The sequence below is a fragment of the Panulirus ornatus genome, chromosome 11, assembly GCF_036320965.1.
Source record: "Panulirus ornatus isolate Po-2019 chromosome 11, ASM3632096v1, whole genome shotgun sequence".
Classification (NCBI taxonomy): domain Eukaryota; kingdom Metazoa; phylum Arthropoda; class Malacostraca; order Decapoda; family Palinuridae; genus Panulirus; species Panulirus ornatus.
The window spans coordinates 5,034,759-5,060,738 of NC_092234.1; the positions used below are offsets into that span (position 1 = coordinate 5,034,759).

The window sequence follows — 25,980 nt, forward strand, 5'->3', positions numbered from 1 at the left end:
TGAAACCAGCAGATTCAGTTCACTGTTGTGTAATATAATATATGGTGTAGAGTTCACTCTGGGCAGTGGCCTTGCTGCTTGCTCGTATTCAATAGATAAGCTTCAATAAACGACAACCTAACACGATTTCGCAATAGGGTAATGACACGCACGATGTCATGTACATTATCTACAACAAATCCGTTAGGGAGCATCATATGACCCACTAAGTCCTTGTGATTCATTTCAGGCGCGTACCAGAAAATTCTTTAGTCATGGAGGTTGAGAATAAAGAAGAGTAAGGCGAGTCATGGTATATAGTGGAATCGGAGCCGGGGAGATAGTCGTCTGCCGGGCGCTTCTCGTTCCTCATCTCTGTTTTGAAGACGAGACGTTTGGCTGGAGTACGTCTGTTTTTACACTAATAGTGGCACCAAAATTATAGAAATCGTGGTATTCCCAGCTGATTTTTTTAAGGTAAGTGGTGAATTTGATTGCAAAGATATAGTTTGTTGCTAAGAGTTGGGAGATGATTGATTTTGAAAGGTGTTGGTGAGGAATAGAGTGGAGATAAGGTTGTGGAAGAGACGTAGCCTGAGTAGGATTTGTTGTTGCATCGGCTCGGAATGCTTCCAGACCACCTGTACCAGTATACCTTTATGTGGAGAACGTGGCATTTTTGATACTACAAAATCCCACTCTTTCTGGTAAGCTCCTTGAGTGCCCCGTAAAGCCACTGGATAAGTACAATGTGGCAGTGAAGTGTAACAAGGACGGCGTTGTAGTCCTAGGGCGTTCCTCTATGGCTACGGTGATGTATTACAATCTGGGGTTGTCAGGATCTAGGTAAAATGATTGATTTTATCTGTAAATCCTCACAATCTGGTTATGGTTGTTCATCTAGCACTGTACGGGTCGATGAATCGGTATGTGCCTGGCAAGACTTGGTAATGAGGAGTCCCAAGTGTGTGGTTGGCGGAACTACCATGTTATGAATGAGGATGACTCGCTTTCGCCTGTGGCTCCAGAGGTGGCATTAGATTGGGAGCCACTGACAGCTTCGCAGGTCTCTGTGGTGGATAGTCGGTGTCAGCTCTCTCTAGTTTGAAGGATAGTTACGTGTTTACATCTCCCGTGCTCCTAGTTAAAGTACCAGTGGCTTGTGACGCGCGTGTGTGGCTTGTGTGCGTAGCGGTTGACATCATTTACAGCTTTCAAGGCAAGTATCACGATGACAGCTCTCGTTCATGTAGGATGGCTTGCTGGTGACTGATCTGTAAAGAAAACTTGCTTTGAGTTCTTTAATTAGCTGTGATTATGCATTTGATTATGGGAAAGTACAGAAATACTAGTGTGTTTGGGGGAAATCCATATCATGGAGCTCTCTACACTTGCTACAAGTAATTTTGAATGATGCTGAAAAGATGTAATGACTAGTACAATCCTGCTTTGAAAAGAATACTGTTGTGAGTACCGTGAAGATCAGGGAAAATGTTGGGATGATGTAAATGTAGGTAAATTACTTAAAAGAAGTTAACAGAACCTGTTATAACTTATCTCCCCATACCAGACAAGTTTCACACTGATTGTGATATGATTATCAAAACATGGTAATCAGTGTTTCTTGGGTCTTGTCTCATAATATATAGTGGTAACTAGAAGTGGTTGTGTTTGTTGACATGAAGCAAACACACATATTGTACAAAATCTAGCTGTACACACACACAGATAAAAAAAACACTGTGAACACTACATAATGTAATTTTTCAAAAAAAGTCTGTTTGGGAAGGTAGGTGGTTTTCATGGGTTCCCTAATTTCTACAAGTATTTTTCGTGTATAGTTATTAATCCCACGTATTTGGAATTCATTGCCCTTCCAACAACATGGTCCTTTCTGTTGGGGGAGGGATTGGCTGCAACAGAGAAAATGAAGGGCACACAGTTATGTATGCATACTTAGATGTAAGTTTAAGGTAAATTTTAAAGTGCCATTATATATATATATATATATATATATATATATATATATATATATATATATATATATATATATATATATATATATATTACATAATTTCATCTGTATAACTTCACTTATTACTGTAATTTAGGTAACACAATAAGGCAATAAAGGAAACTTGTGATTTAAGGGGGTGTCCCCCATTGCCAGTGTCCACTATCATGATTTTTAGTATTGTTAGATTGATTGATTTCATTATATCATCAGCATCATTAAATTTTAAATAATGTATAAGTAAGGAGTCCTTGATGTGTATTTCCTTCAAATCCCTAACTTAGTTCTGTGCTATCTCCAAACCAAACACTGGACTTGCTTATAACAGGCAGAACCTAATGGTTGAGATTAGGGATGCACTTTTATTAACTGTATGAAGAAATGAGGGAAATTAAGGTTGTCGGTGGTACAAAGAGGTTTGATTGAGATGTCAGATGTATTATAAAGTGGTTATTTTACCAACAGCAGTAACAGGTACATTGTCACCACTGAGTCAGAATCTATTGTTTCCTATCCTTGTTCCACTTTATTACATGAATTATCACTTCATGATCCTTAATGATCTGTATGAGGTAGTCTGGCAGTGGATAATAACTTTTAGGAGTTGAGGAAATTAATTTTTTCCACTCGTCAAAGTTGATGTTTGTTTGTTTAAATGTAAACATTTACAAAAAAAATCACTTGGAAGAGTAGATAACTACAGTAATAGATTGGCACATGAAGGAATCAATATCCACATAAAGACATTTGACCTACTGGTGCTGATATTTTGACAAAATAACCACTCCTTATACATTGATATATTTGAAATGGTAGCTTGTTAATGGCAAGAATTCATCGAATGAGGGCAGGACTTGGAGAGAAGAAAATTTTATAAGAAAAATTTTACCTGAGACAGAAGACAAAAGCAACCAAATAAAGCAAAGCTTCATAGATGATCAAATGTCCTTTATATATATATATATATATATATATATATATATATATATATATATATATATATATATATTTGCCGCTGTCTCCCGCGTTTGCGAGGTAGCGCAAGGAAACAGACGAAAGAAATGGCCCAACCCACCCCCATACACATGTATATACATACGTCCACACACACAAATATACATACCTACACAGCTTTCCATGGTTTACCCCAGACGCTTCACATGCCCTGATTCAATCCACTGACAGCACGTCAACCCCGGTATACCACATCAATCCAATTCACTCTATTCCTTGCCCTCCATTCACCCTCCTGCATGTTCAGGCCCCGATCGCACAAAATCTTTTTCACTCCATCTTTCCACCTCCAATTTGGTCTCCCACTTCTCCTCGTTCCCTCCACCTCCAACACATATATCCTCTTGGTCAATCTTTCCTCACTCATTCTCTCCATGTGCCCAAACCATTTCAAAACACCCTCTTCTGCTCTCTCAACCACGCTCTTTTTATTTCCACACATCTCTCTTACCCTTACGTTACTTACTCGATCAAACCACCTCACACCACACATTTTCCTCAAACATCTCATTTCCAGCACATCCATCCTCCTGCGCACAACTCTATCCATAGCCCACGCCTCGCAACCATATAACATTGTTGGAACCACTATTCCTTCAAACATACCCATTTTTGCTTTCCGAGATAATGTTCTCGACTTCCACACATTCTTCAAGGCTCCCAGAATTTTCGCCCCCTCCCCCACCCTATGATCCACTTCCGCTTCCATGGTTCCATCCGCTGCCAGATCCACTCCCAGATATCTAAAACACTTTACTTCTTCCAGTTTTTCTCCATTCAAACTTACCTCCCAATTTACTTGACCCTCAACCCTACTGTACTTAATAACCTTGCTCTTATTCACATTTACCCTTAACTTTCTTCTTTCACACACTTTACCAAACTCAGTCACCAGCTTCTGCAGTTTCTCACATGAATCAGCCACCAGCGCTGTATCATCAGCGAACAACAACTGACTCACTTCCCAAGCTCTCTCATCCCCAACAGACTTCATACTTGCCCCTCTTTCCAAAACTCTTGCATTCACCTCCGTAACAACCCCATCCATAAACAAATTAAACAACCATGGAGACATCACACACCCCTGCCGCAAACCTACATTCACTGAGAACCAATCGCTTTCCTCTCTTCCTACACGTACACATGCCTTACATCCTCGATAAAAACTTTTCACTGATTCTAACAACTTGCCTCCCACACCATATATTCTTAATACCTTCCACAGAGCATCTCTATCAACTCTATCATATGCCTTCTCCAGATCCATAAATGCTACATACAAATCCATTTGCTTTTCTAAGTATTTCTCACATACATTCTTCAAAGCAAACACCTGATCCACACATCCTCTACCACTTCTGAAACCACACTGCTCTTCCCCAATCTGATGCTCTGTACATGCCTTCACCCTCTCAATCAATACCCTCCCATATAATTTACCAGGAATACTCAACAAACTTATACCTCTGTACTTTGAGCACTCACTCTTATCCCCTTTGCCTTTGTACAATGGCACTATGCACGCATTCCACCTATCCTCAGGCACCTCACCATGAGTCATACATACATTAAATAACCTTACCAACCAGTCAATAATACAGTCACCCCCTTTTTTAATAAATTCCACTGCAATACCATCCAAACCTGCTGCCTTGCCGGCTTTCATTTTCCGCAAAGCTTTTACTACCTCTTCTCTTGTATGGTTGCGAGGTGTGGGCTATGGATAGAGTTGTGCGCAGGAGGATGGATGTGCTGGAAAGGAGATGTTTGAGGACAATGTGTGGTGTGAGGTGGTTTGATCGAGTAAGTAACGTAAGGGTAAGAGAGATGTGTGAAAATAAAAAGAGCGTGGTTGAGAGAGCAGAAGAGGGTGTTTTGAAATGGTTTGGGCACATGGAGAGAATGAGTGAGGAAAGATTGACCAAGAGGATATATGTGTCGGAGGTGGAGGGAACGAGGAGAAGTGGGAGACCAAATTGGAGGTGGAAAGATGGGAGTGAAAAAGATTTTGAGTGATCGGGGCCTGAACATGCAGGAGGGTGAAAGGAGGGAAAGGAATAGAGTAAATTGGATCGATGTGGTATACCGGGGTTGACGTGCTGTCAGTGGATTGAATGAGGGCATGTGAAGCGTCTGGGGTAAACCATGGAAAGCTGTGTAGGTATGTATATTTGCGTGTGTGGACGTATGTATATACATGTGTATGGGGGTGGGTTGGGCCATTTCTTTCGTCTGTTTCCTTGCGCTACCTCGCAAACGCGGGAGACAGCGACAAAGTATAATAAATATAAAAAAGATAAAATATATATATATATATATTTTATTATTTTTTTATTTTTTTTATTATACTTTATATTATACCTACCATATATATATATATATATATATATATATATATATATATATATATATATATATATATATATATCCCTCAAAGGCCCAGTCCTCTGTTCTTAACGCTACCTCGCTATCGCGGGAAATGGCGAATAGTATGAAAGAAAAGAATATATATATATATATATATATGTATATATATATATATATATATATATATATATATATATATGTCAGAGCTGAAATAAATCTAACCTTAATTAGTAACTAGGTTAAGGAAATGTGAGACAGACTAAGTTAAAGAATTGCAAGTTTGAACAAAATTTGACAGTCTAAACTTCCATGGGAAGATATGAGTTTGCAATTACAAAATCAAGAAAAAGAGAAATTTCTCCTCTGGTAGTTAGTGTTATGTAATTTAGGTGCTAGGTACCTTGTTGCTCGCTATTTTTTCTCCCTTTTGTGTTTTCATGTGTGTGCTTTAACAGAATCCTCAAATTTATCATGAAACATGTTATTCTATGTTTATTAAGTGGCGCTGATTTTTCATGCCCTGTTTCAAATGTTGAAAAGCTCCATATAATCTAAATAGAATAAGTCGCTATCACTCAAACATGGTGAAATATGCTTTGGCAATGTCATAGGTTATATTTAGTTTGCCATACTAAAATATGGAAAATGGATGATTGTTTCCCTGAGGAAAAGCAAACCAGTTACCAAAGATTTACTTCAGATGTTTTGTGTTCCTGTATAACACCTCACAGCATATTTGCCCTTAAACATACCAAAACTTCAGACCATCTCTTTTATAAGAGAGAGAATTTGAGTTTTTTTTATAATAAACTTAGCACAGTATTTGTTACTTATTTTCCTAACGTTATGTTTCAAAGGTGACGAATGAATGCAACCCATGACCAGTCCTATGTTTAATTCATAAAACTACCAAATTTTTCAGAATAGCAGTAGTAATTCACCTCAGATCTTAAACATTGTTTTCTGAATAGTAGTCACAAATTGCTTCAAATGATCTTTGCCACTGTGCAATACTTCCATGAAGTATAGTTGCTTTGTGGGTTTACTGTATGATGACAACTTTGTTATCATGATGTGTGATATAAACACATATATTGGTAGCTTGTTTGATATCTGATAAACGTTTGCAGGTTTCATTCTGAAGAAAAATTTTGTTTTTCTACATTAAATCTACACAAATGTGTGGAGTCTTCCAAAATATATATTGTACAGTATTTCTCTGTTATACAAATGATATGATTATCTCGGTATCAGGAAAAAAAGAAGGCTTTATTTTCAAGAGTAAATGATTAAAAAAGTGGGCAGGGCTCTGAGTGTGAGGGAAATACTTCAGTGGGGTTAAACAGAATGATGATATACCGCAAAAGTGAACTCATCCACCGAAATCTTTGGAAATATGATCAGCTCTGAATAACCTGACTTAGAGTAAGGTAAGTTAGGTTTCCATGATTAACAGGCATCTACAGTGTCATGACATAGGAAGCATTATATTAGTCACTATGTGTGATCACAGTATGCTTAGAAGCTGTGTACACTTGATCCAACCATTGTTAATGGGAACTGACAGAAAGATGTGAAATACTGTCATACATACTGAATGCATTTATAAATTTTAGGTTGTTTACCTATATTGGAAGACACAAGGCAGAAAGAGCAAGAACGAAGTGTGAAATCTTACACGTTTTTCATGATTCGTCCGGTGGTGTTTCGATGATTTTACATTTCAACTGAAATTTGTTGCCGTTGATCTTCATTGATGCACAGTTTTTCATACAGCTTTTTTTATGCTATAGATATATGGGCAAAACATAGTTCCAGTCCTTTTGTCGAAGTTTTACAAGTTTACAGAGATCCTGAAATGAGTAATCACATCTTCACAGTGGCTGTCGTCCTTGGTGAATGTTCAGGAATACTCCTACAATGCGTTGCGCCAAAATACAGACAAAAGAGCAGCAGCGTCTGAAGGTACGTTATCTTCATATGTTTATGCGTTTTTTACGAATTTTTCCCCGTTTTGAATACTATTTTGGCTTTGCTCAGAAATTAAACAGTACTTTCTTTTCCCCGTTTGTTATAGCTATTTTCATTCCCACATTTTCCCTCAGCTTGAAAGCCCACTTCATGCAATTAAGTTCATACTTTTAAGTACAAAAGAAATGTCTCATATAGTTAAACTGCCCATAGAATGATAATGACATCCAATACCAGAAGCCACGGGTAAAGAATTGATAACTTTGAAAGACATGTTCACCGGCTTAAGCATGTTATGCACTTACCAGATCTTTCTGACAAGTAGGGCAAGGCTTGGAAGGAGAGGGAAATTGTGGGGTAAATTACTAACAAATAGAAACACACAGTTACATAGTAGTAACAAGGATGCATTTGAATCTGTTTGCCTCTTAAAATTACAGTATCGTTTGTTAGAATATGGGATATTAGTCTTTTTCGTTATTTACGTTTAATACATTAGACAACGAATCTGCTGTTTGCGCCATTCAATTGAATAATGTTTAAGCGATGGAACGACTCATGATTGGCTAGTCCTCTTTTTTAGTTGTAAAGTATTCGAACCGGTTTGTCTAAGGTTAGTGCAGTCTGGACTCAGTTGCGATGTTCTGTTTCGATTTACATGACAGATAGTTATATTCCGTATTTTTTTCTAGAATTCTGCCAGGCATGTGTGGAGACAGGTGCACGTCCTGCAGCTTTACCTACAAAGGCATCTGTTATGCTACGAAAGACCCCAAGAAGCTGTTAGAACTGTGTATAAGGCACAATATCCTTCGTAAAACAAGGCTCTGTCCCAAGTGTAACTCCACTCTGGAAATAGATGCACAGAGTTTGTGGTTCCAGTGTGTCTGATGGCAGCGATTCATTGTACATCGCAACAGGTACATCGCATCAGTCCTATGACAGATTAGGTTAGTGGTATTTTTTTTTATTTTTTGAAGTGTAAGAACTACAGTGACCTAACCTAACCTAATGAAACCTAGATTAGGTTAGGTTAGGTTCGTGCTAGGTCAGTTCAGGTTAGCTCAGGTCAAGTTCGGTTTCCCTTAACTGAATCAGTTCTTTGTTTCGTTAGGCTGTTTTCAAATACAGATTTTCCCAAACCCCTCACAGTTTCCCTCATCACCAAGGCCCTGCCCATTTTGTTGGGATAATATCACTGTGTCAGACTGTGTGAATTTATTGATTGTGACAAAGAGCTTTCGTGTCTTTCTTGATGAACTTGTAAAGGTTTAGGTAATAGATATTCATAAGAAATGTAATGGCCATTTCTTAGAGCTGTATGTGTTTGGGATAGGGAACTGGTGAAGTGTAGTATTGTAATACCAGTTATCATATGGGAGCGTTCCTAATTTCATGATTTCGCTGAATTCATATGAATAGATGGAAGCTCTTGTTGAACGTTCATTTGGTTACCATAGGGATAAATTAGATTTGTTTTCTTTTTTCGTAACCCATATTACATGGGTTTAACCCTTCAGCTATGCAAGACCGGAGGGCACTATACTCTTGTTATGTATGCTGTGTTGGTGTCTCATCATATTTCATGAACAAACTTATTTGACTTGCTTGGGAGACTACCAGTATTCAGAAATGTAGAATGGGATAAAGGATATTAGCACTGTTATGTTTATGTTGTAGTAGGGATGACCTTTGGCATTTTTAAAAAGATATCCCATTCTCACACAATATAGACATTCAGAAAATTCACATTTTGCTCTTCATGTTTATGGCAATATGAAACAACAGAAGTATATCTCCTTCAGGCAGGGAAATGAATGTACTTCCTTTTGTAATAATTTAAGCTGGAAGAGTATGCTAGTGTACAAAGCAAGTGGTCTGCTTTGTATATGTAGTGAATAGATATGGTTACCTCTGGTTTATTTATATACTGTTAACTTTTCTGATGAAATAAAGCATTTTTCCAAACAAGGTGCTCTTTCCTGTTGTTCCAAAAACACAACTCCAGAAATATATAAAATTTATGAACTTCATATGATTACTGTGTGGCTGTTGGCAACTCAAGGGTGGGTCATTTGATAACTTTCTTTCCGTACTCCCCGAAGCTTTGGAGCTCTCTACCTTCTCATGTTTTTCCTAGTAACTGTGACTTGGCACAGTTTAAAAGTCAGGTTTGTCACTTCCTCCAAGATTTGCAAATACTTTCCTATGTCTCTTCCTTTTCCCTTTTAGAATGCTCTCAATATTTCAATTATGGCTCGGCCTTGATGTAGACTTTTGTCCATGTACTTTTATGACTGCTGTATCATAAATAAAAAGTGTACATTTGACACATTATTGGAATGTGCAGGTGTATGCATATGTATGTTTATTTTGACCGACAGTCTAATGGGACCGTAATTTACTTGGTTATAGCTAAGGCAGATCGTGTTATTTTGTGGGCTGTTGTCACAGTTTTCAACAATATAGTAATAAAATATTCTGCTGTACTATTATGTTGAGGACCTTTTCAGTTCAACCACAATCTCATTTTGCTGTCTGTTAAAACTGTCTTGTTGCTTCTTGTCACTTTATGCTTCTTTTTTCTCTTTAGCAGTTTATAGTATCCTCATGATCATGATTTTAAGTCTTCGCGACCACATCTAAAATTGTTGTCGTTCAGCACTTTTAGTAACAATGCTTAAAACTCATTCTTTTTGGTAAACTGTGATGCAGCTTTGAGTGTCTCTGATATTTATTATTTTTATCCATGTACTGTCTTTTTTTTCTTTTTCTCATGGGTTCAATGGTACAAGACTAATTAAGTTATCTATTGTATATATGGCAACACCAATGGAAACCAAAAGAATTTTGTGTTTTCAGTAGATTTCAGTTGCTGTAACCTTATGTTTCCATAAGGTGTTTGAAGTTTCATTACCAGTACTCAGTTGCACTAGGAGGCTTCCTTGATATGAGTAAGAGGTTTTCTTCATTTTGTATTCGCTAATTTTGGCCTGGATTCATAAGTATGGGATACGATACTGTAACTAATTTGCTGTCGTAACAGTTATGGGAGTACTGTATGTCAGTGTGTGTCCACGTACTTTTATGACTGCTGTATCAAAGCTCCCTTACTTCAGGTGCAGTCCTTTTTGCTTGCCATTGGATGTGCTTAAAAGATTTGTTTCCTTAAGTGGAATGATGATACTGTTCATACTTGATATTTGTCTAATACATGTGATAAATGTCTTTTTCGAAGATGTTATTTCATTGTATTTTCAAGATAGCTTTGCGTTTCATTGATTGTTAGCCTCTTAAAAAAAAAAAAAAGATTGTGATATCAGTTATTTTTAGGGACAGAAAACCTTTCTATTAAATAGCCAAGGACTGCTGATTTCTACAGTATTGATAGACATTGTACTTTCTCTTTCTAGGTGTTCGATGGAGATAATTTGTATTATTTTTATTGTGTTATCCCATTAGTCATTGCACATAGATGTTTAGTTGAGTGAAAAGTAATGCTTGGCAAATTCTTTTTATGGGCCTTGAATATCAGAATTGCCCTTGTTCCTCAGCCTGGTCGTTTGTTGTACATTTTTTGTCTGTGTAGATTGGTGAAACATTTAATTAAATCATCCTGGAACTTTTACCATCAAGGTGGAATTGTGATTTGCTGAAAATTTAAGGACATTGCCATTTTGTATATTTGATTTGTAGCTAGCATGTATCAGGGAATGCTGAGTACTTCATCAAGACTTGAATACTCTTTGTGGTCTTCAAGAACATGAAGACATTTGAAAAAAAAATTAACCCCTCAACTCCTGAGTTAGGTTTCCTTTCCAACCCTGTGAATCACAGCTTTCAAGTTGTTTATGAAAAACAGTTGAAATGATTTCAAAGGTATTCTTATTCAGTTGTGAATAAAAGATAATCACCGATAAGTATCTTTTACTAATGTCTTTCAGATAACATAATTATTACACTGCCATTTTGGCAGCTACTTGGGCTCAGAGGGCAGCTATGAAGTAGAGGCATGATATTCAGTATATAAATTTGCAACAAAAGTAATTGTCCATGTCCCACAAGTATCCATCTAGAAGAGTTAAGTAGTTAAATGATTTTTTTTTTTAAGAACATGTTTGAAAAATGTGAAGCACTGTTAAGTGAATCATTAAGATGTAGGAGAAAGTGTTACATTACTTGCCTGCATAAGGTTATACCATGAGTGAAAAGTCGCTCATGGTGGGCTGTATCAGTGGGAGTACAGTCTTGTCAAAGAACTCTCTACAGAGGTGACTGTGTATCCCCTTCAACTAGAAAGTTATGAATAAAAAATAATTTGTGATAAGTTTCTTTTACTACTTTCTCAGATAAAATTATCACACTGGTTGCATTCATTTTGGTATACCAGATTTTTTTATTATTATTATTATTATTTATTATTATTATTATTTGTCATCTTTGCAGTTTTGCAAGTAATTTGTGGCCTGTTTGTCTAGCATTCATATTTATGGTTAATACATTTTCTTTGTTGTTGTCACTAAGTAACAGCCAGATTCACTTGCAGTGATTTAAGAATGATAGTGTTAGGTTTACAGTATTTGATTTTCCATTAGTATATAATATTTTTTCTATTCTCAGTCTATGTTTTACTCTTAATACTCTACTCCTAAGATTTATGTACTGTTGCTTGAATTAATAAGAAGCAATTGTAGCAGAAATCTTTTATTCATTATTATAGTATTAGCATATGCAAAGTAAGAACATTTATAGAGTAAGGTAAGCTATTGGATATATTGAAGCATCAACACTGTTATTTGTTGTATTGTTAACATTATTTGAATCTGGGGTAAAAGGTGAATTGGCATAAATGGGTTATACATTAGAACAACAGTTTGTAGTACGAGGTGAAATTGTGAATACTGGGTGGAGGAAGGGAGGGAGGTTCTATAATTAACCTCCTGAGGGGTTTAGGAGATCACAGAGCCAACAGTTGCAGCATAGCACTGGTCCAACCAGGATCTCAGAAATTCCAATGTGATGGGCCCCTCTTACTGCCATTTAAAACTTGTGTAAAGTGCTAGAGTACATTTTCCTTTTCTTTTTTTGAAGTACTGTGTAGTGGGGAACATTATGCCAGATCAGCGTATACTTCTGCTTAAGATTATTTAGTATAGAAGTTAAAAGTATCACAGTGAAACACATCTTTGACACTACTTCATTTTGAAAATGTATATTCTTCCATAGCTTCCTCTGATCTGTAGATTGTGGATTAACTAGTGATAGTTATTTTAGAAACATTTAGAAGAGGAAAATTTTACATTTCTGTTTTATTATTGCTATATTATAGCATAGAAATGAAAGTAAGAAACTTTACATAGTAGTACCTTGAAAAGATACAAATTTTGAATTGTACCATTATGATTGCCAAATGAAAATGCATGATTAAAAGGAAAAATGCTTTGCTTTTTCTTTTATTGTAACTGACTTCTAGGTGTTGTGGAATCGCTGACTTAATTGTGTATATGATTGACTGTGCTTGCAGAGTCATGTGTAATGTCTTATAAAGCTTAACATCTTTCTGCTTAAGTTAGCCCACTTTGAGATATTCTGTACTGCATTTGCCAATTGGTTTTTTGTGAGCAGGGCAGTACATGTGAAATCTTAACCAATCTCCAAATATATTGGCCATCTCCATATTTTTAAATGCCAAGGGCCAGATAGAAGCAATTGAAATTTTATGCTGGAGAATTTTGCATGCTGGTTTAGCCATGGTGTAAACATTTGGTAAACTTACTGCAGCATGAGAAATCAGAAAATATGCTTATGAAGTTTGAAAGGTAATTTAGCATGTGTGCAGTTGCAGGTTAGTAAATGAGAAGCAAGGAAAGGTACAGGAGAGTAACAGTAAAGAAATAGTAAAAGGTAAAGTGGAAATTAGCTGTCTTTGAAGGAAAGTGTTAGGCCTTGTAATTGTGTGGCAGCATGAATGTTACCCAAAGAACATTAAAAGGGAGAAGAAGAGAGGACAGCCTATACACTTAAAACCATTGAACCAGAGGAACCTCTACTAGGATTTAATATATGGCTTAAGATAAATGCATGAGATTAAAAGACAAGAATTTAAGTAATTTCATGGGAGAGGTGGGAGACCAAAATGGAGGTGGAAGGATGGAGTGAAAAAGATTTTGAGCGATCGGGGCCTGAACATGCAGGAGGGTGAAAGGCATGCAAGGAGTAGAGTGAATTGGAATGATGTGGTATACTGGGGTTGATGTGCTATCAGTGGATTGAACCAGGTTATGTGAAGAGTCTGGGTAAACCATGGAAAGTTTTGTAGGGCCTGGATGTGGAAAGGGAGCTGTGGTTTTGGTGCATTATACATGACAGCTAGAGACTGAGTGTGAACAAATGTGGCCTTTGTTGTCTTTTCCTAGGACTACCTCATGCGTGGGAAGGGAGGTGTCATTATGTGTGGCGGGGTGGCTACGGGAATGAATAAAGGCAGCAAGTATGAATTATGTACATGTGTATACATGGATATGTCTGTGTATGTATATATATGTATGTATACGTTGAAATGGATAGGTATGTATATGTGCGTGTGTGGACGTGTATGTATATGTGGGTGGGTTGGGTCTTTCTTTCATCTGTTTCCTTGCGCTACCTCGCTAACGCGGGAGACAGCGACAAAGTATAATAGATGAATTGAATAAATATTGAATTCATTTATTTATTATACTTGAGCACCAGGAAACAGATGAAGAATGGCCCATCCACTAATATACACATATATGTACATAAATGCCATATCAGCATATACACTGGCACATTCATTTGTACACGTGCACATATTCATACTTGCTTGCCTTCATCCATTCCTGGCACTACCCCATCCCACAGGAAACAGCATTGCTACCCCCTGCTTCAGTGAAGTAGCGCCAGGAAAACAGGCAAAAAAGGCCACATTTGTTCACACTCAGTCTCTAGCTGTCATGTGTAATGCACCAAAACCACAGCTCCCATTCCACATTCAGGCCCCATAGACCTTTCCATGGTTTATCCCAGACATTTCACATGCCTTGTTTCAGTCCATTGACAGCATGTTGACCCTGATATACCACCTCGTTTCTATTCTCTATTCCTTGCACACCTTTCACCCTCCTGTATGTTCAGGCCCCAATCGCTAACAATCTTTTTCACTCTATCCTTCCACCTCTAGTTTGGTCTCCTGCTTCTCCTTATTCCCTCCACCTCTGATACTTATATCCTCTTTGTCAATCGCTCCTCACTAATTCTCTTCAAATGTCCAAACCATTTCAACACACCCTCTTCTGCTCTCTCAACCACACTCTTTTTTTTTTATTTCCACACATCTCACTTACCCTTTCATTATTGACTTGATCAAACTACCTCGCACCGCATATTGTCCGCAAACATTTCAATTCCAACACATCCACCCTTCCCCATACAACCCTATATATAGCCTGTGCTTCGCAACCATATAGTGTTATTGGAACTACTATTCCTTCAAACATACCCATTATTGCTCCCAAGATGATGTTCTGTCCTTCCACTTATTCTTCATCGCTCCCAGAACCTTCACCCCTCTCCACCCTGTGACCCACTTCTGCTTCCATGGTTCCATTTGCTGCTAAGCCCTCTCCCAGATATCTTAAACACTTCACTTCCCCCAAATTTTCTCCATTCAAACCTACATCCCAAGTAATTTGTCCCTCAACCCTACTGAACCTGATAACCTTGTTCTTATTCACATTTACTCTCAACTTTCTTCTTTGACACACTTTTCCAAACTCAGTCACCAACTTCTGCAGTTTCTCACTTTAATCAGCCACCAGAGCTGTATCATTGGCGAACAACAACTGACTCACTTCCCAGACCCTCTCATCCCCAACAGATTGCATACTCGCCCCTCTTTCCAAAACTCCTGCATTTACCTCTCTACCCACCTCATCCATAGACAAATTAAACAACCATGGGGACATCACACTCCCCTACCATAGACTGACCTTCACTGGGAACCAGTTACTCTCCTCTCTAACTACTCATATACATGCCGTACATCCTTGGTAAAAACTTTTCACTGCTTCTAGCAGCTTACCTCCCACACCATATACTCTTAAGACATTCCACAAAGCATCTCTTATCAACCCTTTCATTTACCTTCTCCAGATCTGTCAATGCTACATACAAATCCATCAGTTTTTCTGCATATTTCTCTCACACATTCTTCAAAGCAAACACCTGATCAACACATCCTCTACCACTTCTGAAACCACATCTCTTTCTTAAGCTTCTGTCTATTCAGCTATGTATCACATGGAACCTTCTTTCATTATCACCACTTCCCTTTATTTGCTGTCTTATTCTGTTTCCTCTTTGTCAGTACATATCTTCATGCTATGACCTCTGCTCGTAACTTATGGCTGTATTAATCACATCCTCATCTTCCATTATCCTCCGAAACTTAGATTTTTCATTTGTCTTTACCAGCACCTCATTTATAACCTCTTTATATGAAACAACCATGGTATCATGATGCTTTCAGTTTTATAAAACTTTGGTTGTAAACTTGTCAGCCTATTTATTTTTGAATGCTTGGGATGCCTTTTTTTTTTAGATTATTTTTATTGCCTATAGTAACTTTCTTGCATTCCAGCGTACTGTTTCCCAAGAACAGAACTGTAAGTTTTTTTCAGTTTCAGTAAATACTTTCTATGTATTCTTTTTTGAGTTTATAGTGTATAACATCTATAGTGTATAACATCCTTTTAGTGGGAATTGTGATCCTCGAGAATATCCTTCAATAAATCATCATGGTTTGTGTTTGAGTATACCACATGTAAAAATTTTAAGTCTTACCTTGACATCTGGCATTTCTGAAGCAGTTCCCCAATATTTCATGTTCATTCTCAACACATTTATATAGTGATATGAACATTAACCTCTTCAATCTTCACATTACTCTCCTTCCATGCAGTCACACACTCCCTCAAAGCACTTTGGCAGTTCATTGTATCATTAATGTCTTCTATTACTCATTTTAGTACAGCAACCACCTTATTTGATTTCTCATGCCTCTTGAGTTGTCTTTCATGACATGGTCATTTGCATCATTACTGTCATACCTGCTTCTACAGTCACTGATATTTTACCTAACTCATATCTTGAAAATCTTTCAACTTTCAAATTGTGCTCTCTCATTACTTATTTTCCTTGGTTGTGATTATACCCTGCAGCTAAGTCAGTTTCTCATTAGACATGATTTCTCCTTTCTGGTCTTAGTACTTTCACTCCAAAGTATTCAGAGTTTGGTGTTGATGGTCGTGAGTCACATTATGAATGACTTTCCAAATTACCTGGTTTGAGATATTCACTGGTTTTGTTTTGAAATTTATTGTTCTGATTTACAGTAATAGAATGGGTAACATATTCCTGCCAATGAACAAGTTACTTGCATAAGAAAGTGTAACGATTGAGGCAATTAGTGAGAATTCAAGAAAGATGAGGAACTGATGGCAAACTATTATTGTTTGTGAAGGCAGTAAGTGGGAAGTCCTGCCAGCAGTGTTGTGATTGAGAACCCAGGAAAGCTTGTACGTTGAAGTAAACCAGAGCTTATGTACAAGATACCTTCATGCTACAATCATTGGCCCTGATGTGATGTACCTGAGTCAAGTTTCATTTGGGAATGGGAAAGAGAAGACTTCACAGGTGCTTCAAAACTCTCTGTGTAGGTAACACTATGAACTTGTTGTAGGTGCTGTTGAGAAATCCTTTAGTTTTTCATTCATATTTTCTAATGCAGCATTTTCGCACAGGGGCATTCAGTATTGGAAACCCGTTTACACTGTCTGTTGATTGCTGGCAGGGTGGAAAACATGTAATACTGAAGTTCCTTAAGGTTGCTCCTGAAGTAAAGAATATATTGATGTTGCTAAACTGCTAGTATATATATATATATATATATATATATATATATATATATATATATATATATATATATACTAGCAGTATATATATATATATATATATATATATATATATATATATATATATATATATATATATATATATATATAGCCAGATTTAGATAGAACTCCTCTAGGGATATTTTTTTCTTTCACTGATAATTGCCTCATAACCTTTTAGACATATTTTAATATTTTTACATTCAGAACATATCTCGGCAATCACTTGACAGTCACACATCTGACTGTATTGCTACCTTATCCCTTAGTTAGTAAGGGTTAGTTGAAGAAAAAGTCGATTCTAGTTCTTCATTCACACTGGAAAGTATTTTGTGTTATCCTTGAAAGCTTATTTGGTGCTTTGCATGACATTTGGTTTGTGATCTCAATAAATTTGTTAAGCTTATTTCTCATTAGTCTGGAAAATAACAGGGTTTGGAGCTATCACTGGCAATGTCCTTGCTTATCAATTAGAAACCAGTGAATGTTAGTTACAAATCTAGTTCGAGCTATAACTGAGTCCTGAAAACAATGGACTAAAAGTAAATAATTTTAGCTTATTTTTGGAAAATGGATAATTGTTTGAGATAAGATTGTTGGAGGAGGATGTCACTGGAATCTCTATATAAGGCATAGATTTGATAGATATGTTGATTTTTTTCACATTAGCACACTAGTGAGTACTATATATGATTTTGAAATGACTGTTTTGTAGAATTATTGTCATATGCATTTTTTTTCCTCAAGTGTTTACTTATGTGTTATATGACTATAACCAAAGCTGTGATTGTTCTTGGTCTTTTTGTATATGAATGTGTAGATATAGTGGCATGAGGTAACTTTATGCCAGTTTTATGGGCTTGTTTTTATTATCTAGAGCTCAGATTAGGAATAATATGCACTTTTGTTTGCATTTAGTGAGTTGACTAGTCTTTGGCCTCAGACCTTGATGCTGTTTTCCATTATATTAGGTGTCTGTACTTTTCTTTGATTTTACATTGTGATCTTCCATGCTTTTCACTCCAGTAGTGAATTATTTCTAAGTTTAGATTGGGCACCCAGTATTACTCATGTATATTTTTGGTATATTTTATTGCAGTATATTTCTTCTATGCATCCAAGTAAGTATTTCTTGATTACAGTTGCTTCTGGTATTTGTGCCAGGATTGATTTTCCTTATTTTTGTGATGGCTTATATGTCTGCCAGGTAGGGTGTTTTTGATTCACGATATTGTTCTAGTTTAGACAGTATAAGTTCTTCAGAGAGTATTATTACTGGTTTTACCTCACTTGAAGGTTTGCAGAATCCAGCTTACTATCTTTACAGAGACAGTAATTGCATTGTTATTATCTCTGAATGTACAATTGTCATATGCAGTCATTCCAGGTCTTGAGCAGATGTCTTAGTATGTGAAATTTTCTTTTGGCAAAGGTGTTTACTTTTCACTTAATTGCCATGTTGTGGCTCATTGGAATATGTGTCTGATTTCTGCCTTTAGTTTTTGTGTATCTGGCAGAGTCATACTTTCTATGATATCAGGTTGTATATGAAGCATGGGATTCTGTGTGCATTTTTGTCCGATATGGAAATGAGTAATTGTATAGGTAAAGATTGTTCCACAAGGCTTTGGGAAGTTTGGATTCCACTTGGTCCCCTCAGCTCTGCAATAAAATTTGTCATGTATGTTTCTTAATCCCTTTTACTTAAAGAGCTCCTGGCCAGTAAATTCGATTTACATTAAATTGACTGAGTGGTTTGCATTGTTGCCAAGGGTTTACAGCAACTCATCTGCAGCTTCACTTTCAGTTTTTTGGATATTTTAATGCTTTTAGGTAAATTGTCATGAAGCCTTCCTCTGATGTAACGAGATATTGTGGGTAGATTTGTTGTATTACTAGGCAGTCTTGAACTGGCTAGCATCTTTCAGTGATCTAAGATAGTGGTTTTCTTTGGGAGTACTTCCTCATATTATTTTAAAATTGTGAAAAAGCAGTGTTTGATGCATTTGTATATTTATAGTAAAGTTTATTTGTTTGGACCATTTCAAGAGTTTATTTCAAATATGAGTTACTATTAGTGAAAAAAGAAATAACTAGCACTTTCACAGTTTCTTGGTTGTATACTTTTTAGTGGATTTATTATGTCTCCTTTTGTGTTTCGTAGGTACATGGGTTTTGAAAACTTGAATTTTAGTTTTATTTAGAAGCACGCAAGTTAATATTGTGCTTTGTTTCCTATTTTGTTTTTCACTCATGTTGTACCTATGGTGTGTATAGGCCATGCCTTTGTGTATAGTCTATTGTTGACTGATATATACTATTTGTTTACCTCCTGCCCCAGGAGTTCCTTCTATCCTTATGAAGCTCCTGCAGCACACTGGAAGATGGCCATGTCCACGAATCAGGACCACAGGTCATAAAGTGTTGTGATTTGGTGTATGCATCTATGAGTAACAAATGTAGGCATTTGAGCAGAAAGTTCCTGGTGACTTCCTTATGATAGTTGCATCAGGGTTATTGTGTTGAGATGTGTTGAAACGATGTTTGTAGAGTGGTAGTGAGGGATGATGTCGTAAGCATAAGCTAGAGAGTGTTCCTTGTGTTTGTCTGGATATTGTGGTTTCTGATGGGTTTATAACTGGTGGGTTGGAGTTGTTTAGTATTAGATTATTTTAGTGTGTATGCATTTTGTCAGTGATATATTTGGTGTGGGTGGGGATGATGTGTTAGTAGAGGTTACTGAATTGGAAGACGGGGTTAAACTTTTTATTTCTACTTGGGGGTTGGTGGTAGATGGAAGAGGTCTTGTGTTGTTCCATAGAAATGAGGTATGAAGGTCTTGGAAGTATCCTTGTTTCATTGTGAATTTGTTGAGTGTTATGGTTGCTTGGTAGCTGTTGATTATTTTGAGTGCTCTATTTTTTGAGTTTGCATCTTTGTTATAACTGCTATGATGGGTTGGAATGTCAGACAGGTGAGGCATAGTTGGAAGTGGAGTGGATGAATTGTTTGAATGAGATGTTAAGGGATTCTTTTTCTTGCCCAAATATAATGCCAGTTAGTGTTCTAAGGGCATTGGTTTATGTGGTGCTTTTGTGGTGGTGTTATTGATGTTATGAGTGAATCTTGTGTGTTTCGTATACGATGCCAAGAATGGTTGGTTTAATGTATATTGTGACCATTCAAGGTGAGTTGAGGATGTGAGCTAGATTTTTGTTTCTCTGGGTTGAAAAAGTGATATAAGACTTCTGTGGAGATGCAGGCATTCTATTCAGGTTGAGGTTAGGTTAGGAAATACCACCTCACACCAAATAGTGTCCTCAAACATTTCATTTCCAATACTTCCACCCTCCTCCTTACAATTCAGTCCATATCCCATGCCTTGCAACCATATAACATTATATGAACTACTGTTCCTTCAAGCATACCCATTTTTTGCTCTCCAAGATAACATTCTCTCCTTCCACACATTCTTCATCACTCCTAAAACCTTCGCCCCCTCCTCAACCCTGTGACTCCCTTCTACTTCCATGGTTCCATCCACTGCTAAGCCCACTCCCAGATATCTAAAACACTTCAGTCCCTCCAGTTTTTCTCCATTCAAACTTACTTCCCAATTAACTTGTCCCTTAACCCTACTGAACCTAATAACCTTGCTCCTATTCACGTGTACTCTCAACTTTCTCCTTTCACTTACTTTTCCAAACTCAGTCACCAGCTTCTGTATCATCGGTGAACAACAACTGACTCGTTTCCGAAGCCCTCTCATCCCCAACAGACTGCATACTCGCCCCTCTCCCTAAAACTCTTGCATATACCTCCTTAACCACCCCATCCATATATCGTTCCAAATGATGTGGTATACCGGGGTCATTGGCTGTCAGTGGACTGAACCAGAATGTGAAACATCTGGGGTAAATCATAGAAAGGTCTGTGGGGACTACCTGGCTGAGGCAAGAGGTTGTGATGCTGTTTCCTGTGGGGCAGGGTGGTGCCAGAGGTGGATGAAGGCAAGCAAATATGAATATGTATATATGTATATGTATATATATGTATATCTTCTGATATGTATAAGTATGTACATGTATGGGTGTTTCTGTATAGGTATGTGATTGGATGGGCCATTCTTCATCTGTTTCCTGATGCTACTTTGCTGATGCAGGAAACGACAGTCAAGTATAATAAAAAAAGATATATAGAGATAAATATATAAGATTGAGTGAGTGGTAGTGGAAAGAGTGTGGTTAAGAGAGCAGAAGAGTGCTACAATGGTTTGGACATCAGGAGGGAATGAGTTGAGAAAGGTTGACAAATAGAAGATATATGTGCCAAAAGTCGAGGGAGCAAGAATGACAGGGAGACCAAATTGGAGATGAAAGGATGGAATGAAAAATGTTTTGAACAGTTGTGACCTGAACATGCAAGAGGGTGAAATATGTATATGGGAAAGGGTGAATTGGAATGATGTGGTATACAAAGGTTGCCATGGTCTCATTGGACTGAACTAGAGCATGTGAAGCATCGAGGGTAAACCATTGAAAGGTCTGTGGAGCCTTGATGTGCATAGGGAGCTTTGGTGTTGGTTCATTACACATGGTAGCTAGAGAATGGATGTGAGTGGATGTGGCCTTCGTATGTTTCTAGTGCTACCTCACTGTCGCAGGAAATGGCAGTCAAGTACGATAAAGAAGTGGGTTTACTCTGTGAAACCTATCAGTGGGGAAGTTCGCCAAGTAAAGAAGGACAAGGTGAAAAGAAACCACATGAAATGATAGAAGCAAATTGAAAAAAATTTATATGAAATGAAAAACTAAATAAAGTGAGTCCATCTTGATAATTTGAAAATGTAAAACAGGCAATTGTAAAAGAATTTTCATAACCCTTGAAAACACCAGGGCAAGCCCAGCTCCATCTCATCATGCCATTGACACACAAAGGCCATATCTTATCCCAGGGTGAACATAACCTTTGAAATATCTCAGTAAGATTTTTAACACTTAGTAAAAATATTATTTATGATGGAATAAGTTACTGACATGAAATGTTTATAATCACATATTTCTGGAAAAAAATGGATATTCCCACACTAAAGATACTGAAACTAATGGACAGAAAAACCCAGTTGTATTAAGAGTGACTGTTATGCAATGATCAGATATCCCCTTGCCCCAGCTCTGTTTGTCTTTTGCCTCAGTGATCTGGTTTTATTGAAGATATTGTAGGAAATGCTGCCTGAAGAATTGGAATGTGTACTGCTAAGATAAGCCTGATTGTGAACCTGATTAATGTGTATTACATTTTCTTCATGAAAAGTCCCAAGTCGATTTTCCATTTTCATTCTCTTAATATTGAATGCAAGAAAGCCCAGTACTTTTGTTTGCTACTTTACCTCTGCCTCAATTTTCCTTGCTGGTTTTAACCCTTATACTGCTATGATTGCTAGTTTGATGATGTATAGTTCATGGCTAATACTGTCAATTGACAGTGTAATGGTTCCCACCATCGTTTGAATTCTCACCACTTGATCAATAACATTTTTAGCATTCTCCTGCCATAGCCAGAAAATGTATCACGTCACATTCATCCTTATATTTCATTCTAAAGATGTACATTATGCAAATGTTCATTTATTTATGTAAAATGAAAAAAAAATTTAAATATAAAAATTACCTGTGTTACACTTTACATAAACATTGTTGTAATCCCTAAAAAGTATGCGTAAATATTGTTATAATCCCTAAAATTAATAATTAAATTTGTACTTTGCTTAGATGTATAAAGATTTATTTATACATGTGAAATGATGTTACTGGGCTATGCCTGCTAATGGTTACATCATGAATGAAAAGTCACCTTTGGGGAAGCTTTATCTTTGGGAGTGCAGTCTTGCCAAAGAATGTTTCACTCCAAATTTATGTACATTTCCCCACCAGAAGTAGTGGAGCTATGAACTGCAGGAACCTGTAGGAAGGTCATGGGTAACAACAGGTCTCTTTCATAGAAATTGATCTTTGGTTAGTTATTAATAATTGTATGTGAAATCACCCCTTTGGAAAAACAGTTATCATGCAATGGCCGCTTACCAGCCTCATTGCGGTCCATTCGGAACTCTACCACTTCAGTATAGAGGACTTAAAAGATCAAAAGATTTCTTTCTTTTTTCTTTTATATAAATATAAAGAGCCATTTAAGGTCAGTGGTGTAGTTAAAGGGTTCACATGTTCGTAAGACCAGCACTTCCATTGACAATGCTTTTATTATAATTGTTAAAGCAATTAGTTTCTCCTTTGAGCTTTTGTCCTTGGCTTTAGCCATAGTAGTATGTAGTAAGCCCTTGTGTTGATTTAAGATGTGCAGTTTGGTGGCATCTTGCATGATATACAGCACACTTTGATCTTGGCAGTACTAGTGTGACAAACCAATAGTTTTTCTAGTGTATTTCAGCTTGAGCATGTCAGTTTTCTAAGAAATAGGTTGTTTGGCTGTGCTTACCTATGTTTGCATTACCTTTTAGATGATTTCGTTTTTTCATTATTAATTTTCTGTGGCCACAATAGTATTGCATCGCACCGTAGTAGCTTTCCATACATTTATAGCTTTTTTCTTCATTTTTTAGTATTCTTCATCAAATACACACGTATGTACATGCATGCACGCATTTTTTCATACTTGATCACCGTTTCCCCTGTTTGCGAGGTAGCACCAGGTAACAGATGAAGAAGGACATCCTCTCACACACATTTTTTTTTTCTCCATACATAATATATTTATTTATTATACTTTGTCCCTGTCTCCCGCGTTAGCGAAGTAGCCCAAGGAAACAGACGAAAGAATGGCCCAACCCACACCACATACACATGTATATACATACACATCCACACACACACACACACATATACATACCTATACATCTCAACGTATACATATATATAGACCCTCAGACATATACATATATACACATGTACATAATTCATACTGTTGCCCTTATTCATTCCTGTCACCACCCTGCCACACATGAAATAACAGCCCCCTCCCCCTGCATGTGCATGAGGTAGCACTAGGAAAAGATAACAAAGGCCACATATGTTCACACTCAGTCTCTAGCTGTCATGTATAATGCACCGAAACCACAGCTCCCTTTCCACATCCAGGCCCCACAAAACTTTCCATGGTTTACCCCAGACGCTTCATATGCCCTGGTTTAATCCATTGACAGCACATCGACCCCGGTATACCACATTGTTCCAATGCACTCTATTCCTTGCACGCCTTTCACCCTCCTGCATGTTCAGGCCCTGATTGCTCAAAATCTTTTTCACTCCATCTTTCCACCTCCAATTTGGTCTCCCGCTTCTCCTCGTTCCCTCTACCTCTGACACATATCCTCTTTGTCAATCTTTCCTCACTCATTCTCTCCATGTGACCAAACCATTTCAAAACACCCTCATCTGCTCTCTCAACCACACTCGTTTCATTACCACGCATCTCTCGTACCCTTTCATTACTTACTCGATCAAACCACCTCACACCACATATTGTCCTCACACATTTCATTTCCAGCACATCCACCCTCCTCTGCACAACTCTATAGCCCACGCCTCGCAACCATATAGCGTTGTTGGAACCACTATTCCTTCAAACATACCCATTTTTGCTTTCCAAGATAATGTTCTCAACTTCCATGCATTTTTCAACGTTCCCAGAACTTTTGCCCCCTCTCCCACCCTATGATTCACTTCCGCTTCCAGGGTTCCATCCGCTGCAGTGAAAATTTTTTATCAAGGGTGTAAGGCATGTGTACGAGTAGGAAAAGAGGAAAGTGATTGGCTCTCAGTGAATGTTGGTTTGCGGCAGGGGTGCGTGATGTCTCCATGGTTGTTTAATTTGTTTATGGATGGTGTTGTTAAGGAGGTTAATGCAAGAGTTTTGGAAAAAGGGGCAAGTATGCAGTCTGTTGTGGATGAGAGAGCTTGGGAAGTGAGTCAGTTGTTGTCCGCTGATGATACAGCACTGGTGGCTGATTCGGGTGAGAAACTGCAGTAGCTGGTGACTGAGTTTGGTAAAGTGTGTGAAAGAAGAAAGCCGAGAGAAAATGTGAATAAGAGCAAGGTTATTAGGTACAGTAGGGTTGAGGGACAAGTCAATTGGGGGTAAGTTTGAATTGTTTTAGATATCTGGGAGTGGATTTGGCAGTGGATGAAACCATGGAAGCGGAAGTGAATCATAGGGTGGGGGAGGGGGCGAAAGTTCTAGGAGCGTTGAAAAATGTATGGAAGTCAAGAACGTTATCTTGGAAAGCAAATATGGATATGTTTGAAGGAATAGTGGTTCCAACAATGTTATATGGTTGCGAGGCATGGGCTGTAGATAGAGTTGTGCGGAGGATGGTGGATATGCTGGAAATGAGATGTTTGAGGACAGTATGTGGTGTGAGGTGGTTTGATCAAGTAAGTAATGAAAGGGTAAGAGAGATGTATGGTAATAAAAAGAGTATGGTTGAGAGAGAAGAGAGGGTGTTTTGAAATGGTCACATAGAATGAGTGAGGAAAGATTGACAAAGAGGATATCCTTCCCTCTCGTTTTTTTTAATTTTCCAAAAGAAGGAACAGAGAAGGGGGCCAGGTGAGGATATTCCCTCAAAGGCCCAGTCCTCTGTTCTTAACG

The 25,980-nt window shown here is 37.5% G+C and overlaps 1 protein-coding gene across 9 annotated transcripts in view; it reads left to right on the top strand.

Moving 5' to 3' along the window:
* The first annotated feature begins 258 nt into the window (after positions 1-258).
* The window catches only part of bur (GMP synthase burgundy), a 73,420-nt gene continuing 47,698 nt past the window's right edge, over positions 259-25,980 (top strand). The window contains exons 1-3 of one of the 9 annotated variants that reach the window (XM_071666460.1): positions 551-686; positions 7,255-7,339; positions 8,038-8,265. In XM_071666460.1, the coding sequence (XP_071522561.1) occupies positions 8,236-8,265 (30 nt within the window). In that variant the 5' untranslated portion in view covers positions 551-686; positions 7,255-7,339; positions 8,038-8,235. Of the gene's footprint in view, positions 457-543; positions 687-7,254; positions 7,340-8,037; positions 8,296-16,886; positions 17,079-25,980 lie in introns of those variants that run through there. The other 8 variants (XM_071666461.1, XM_071666457.1, XM_071666464.1 and 5 more) reach the window with 8 other exon arrangements.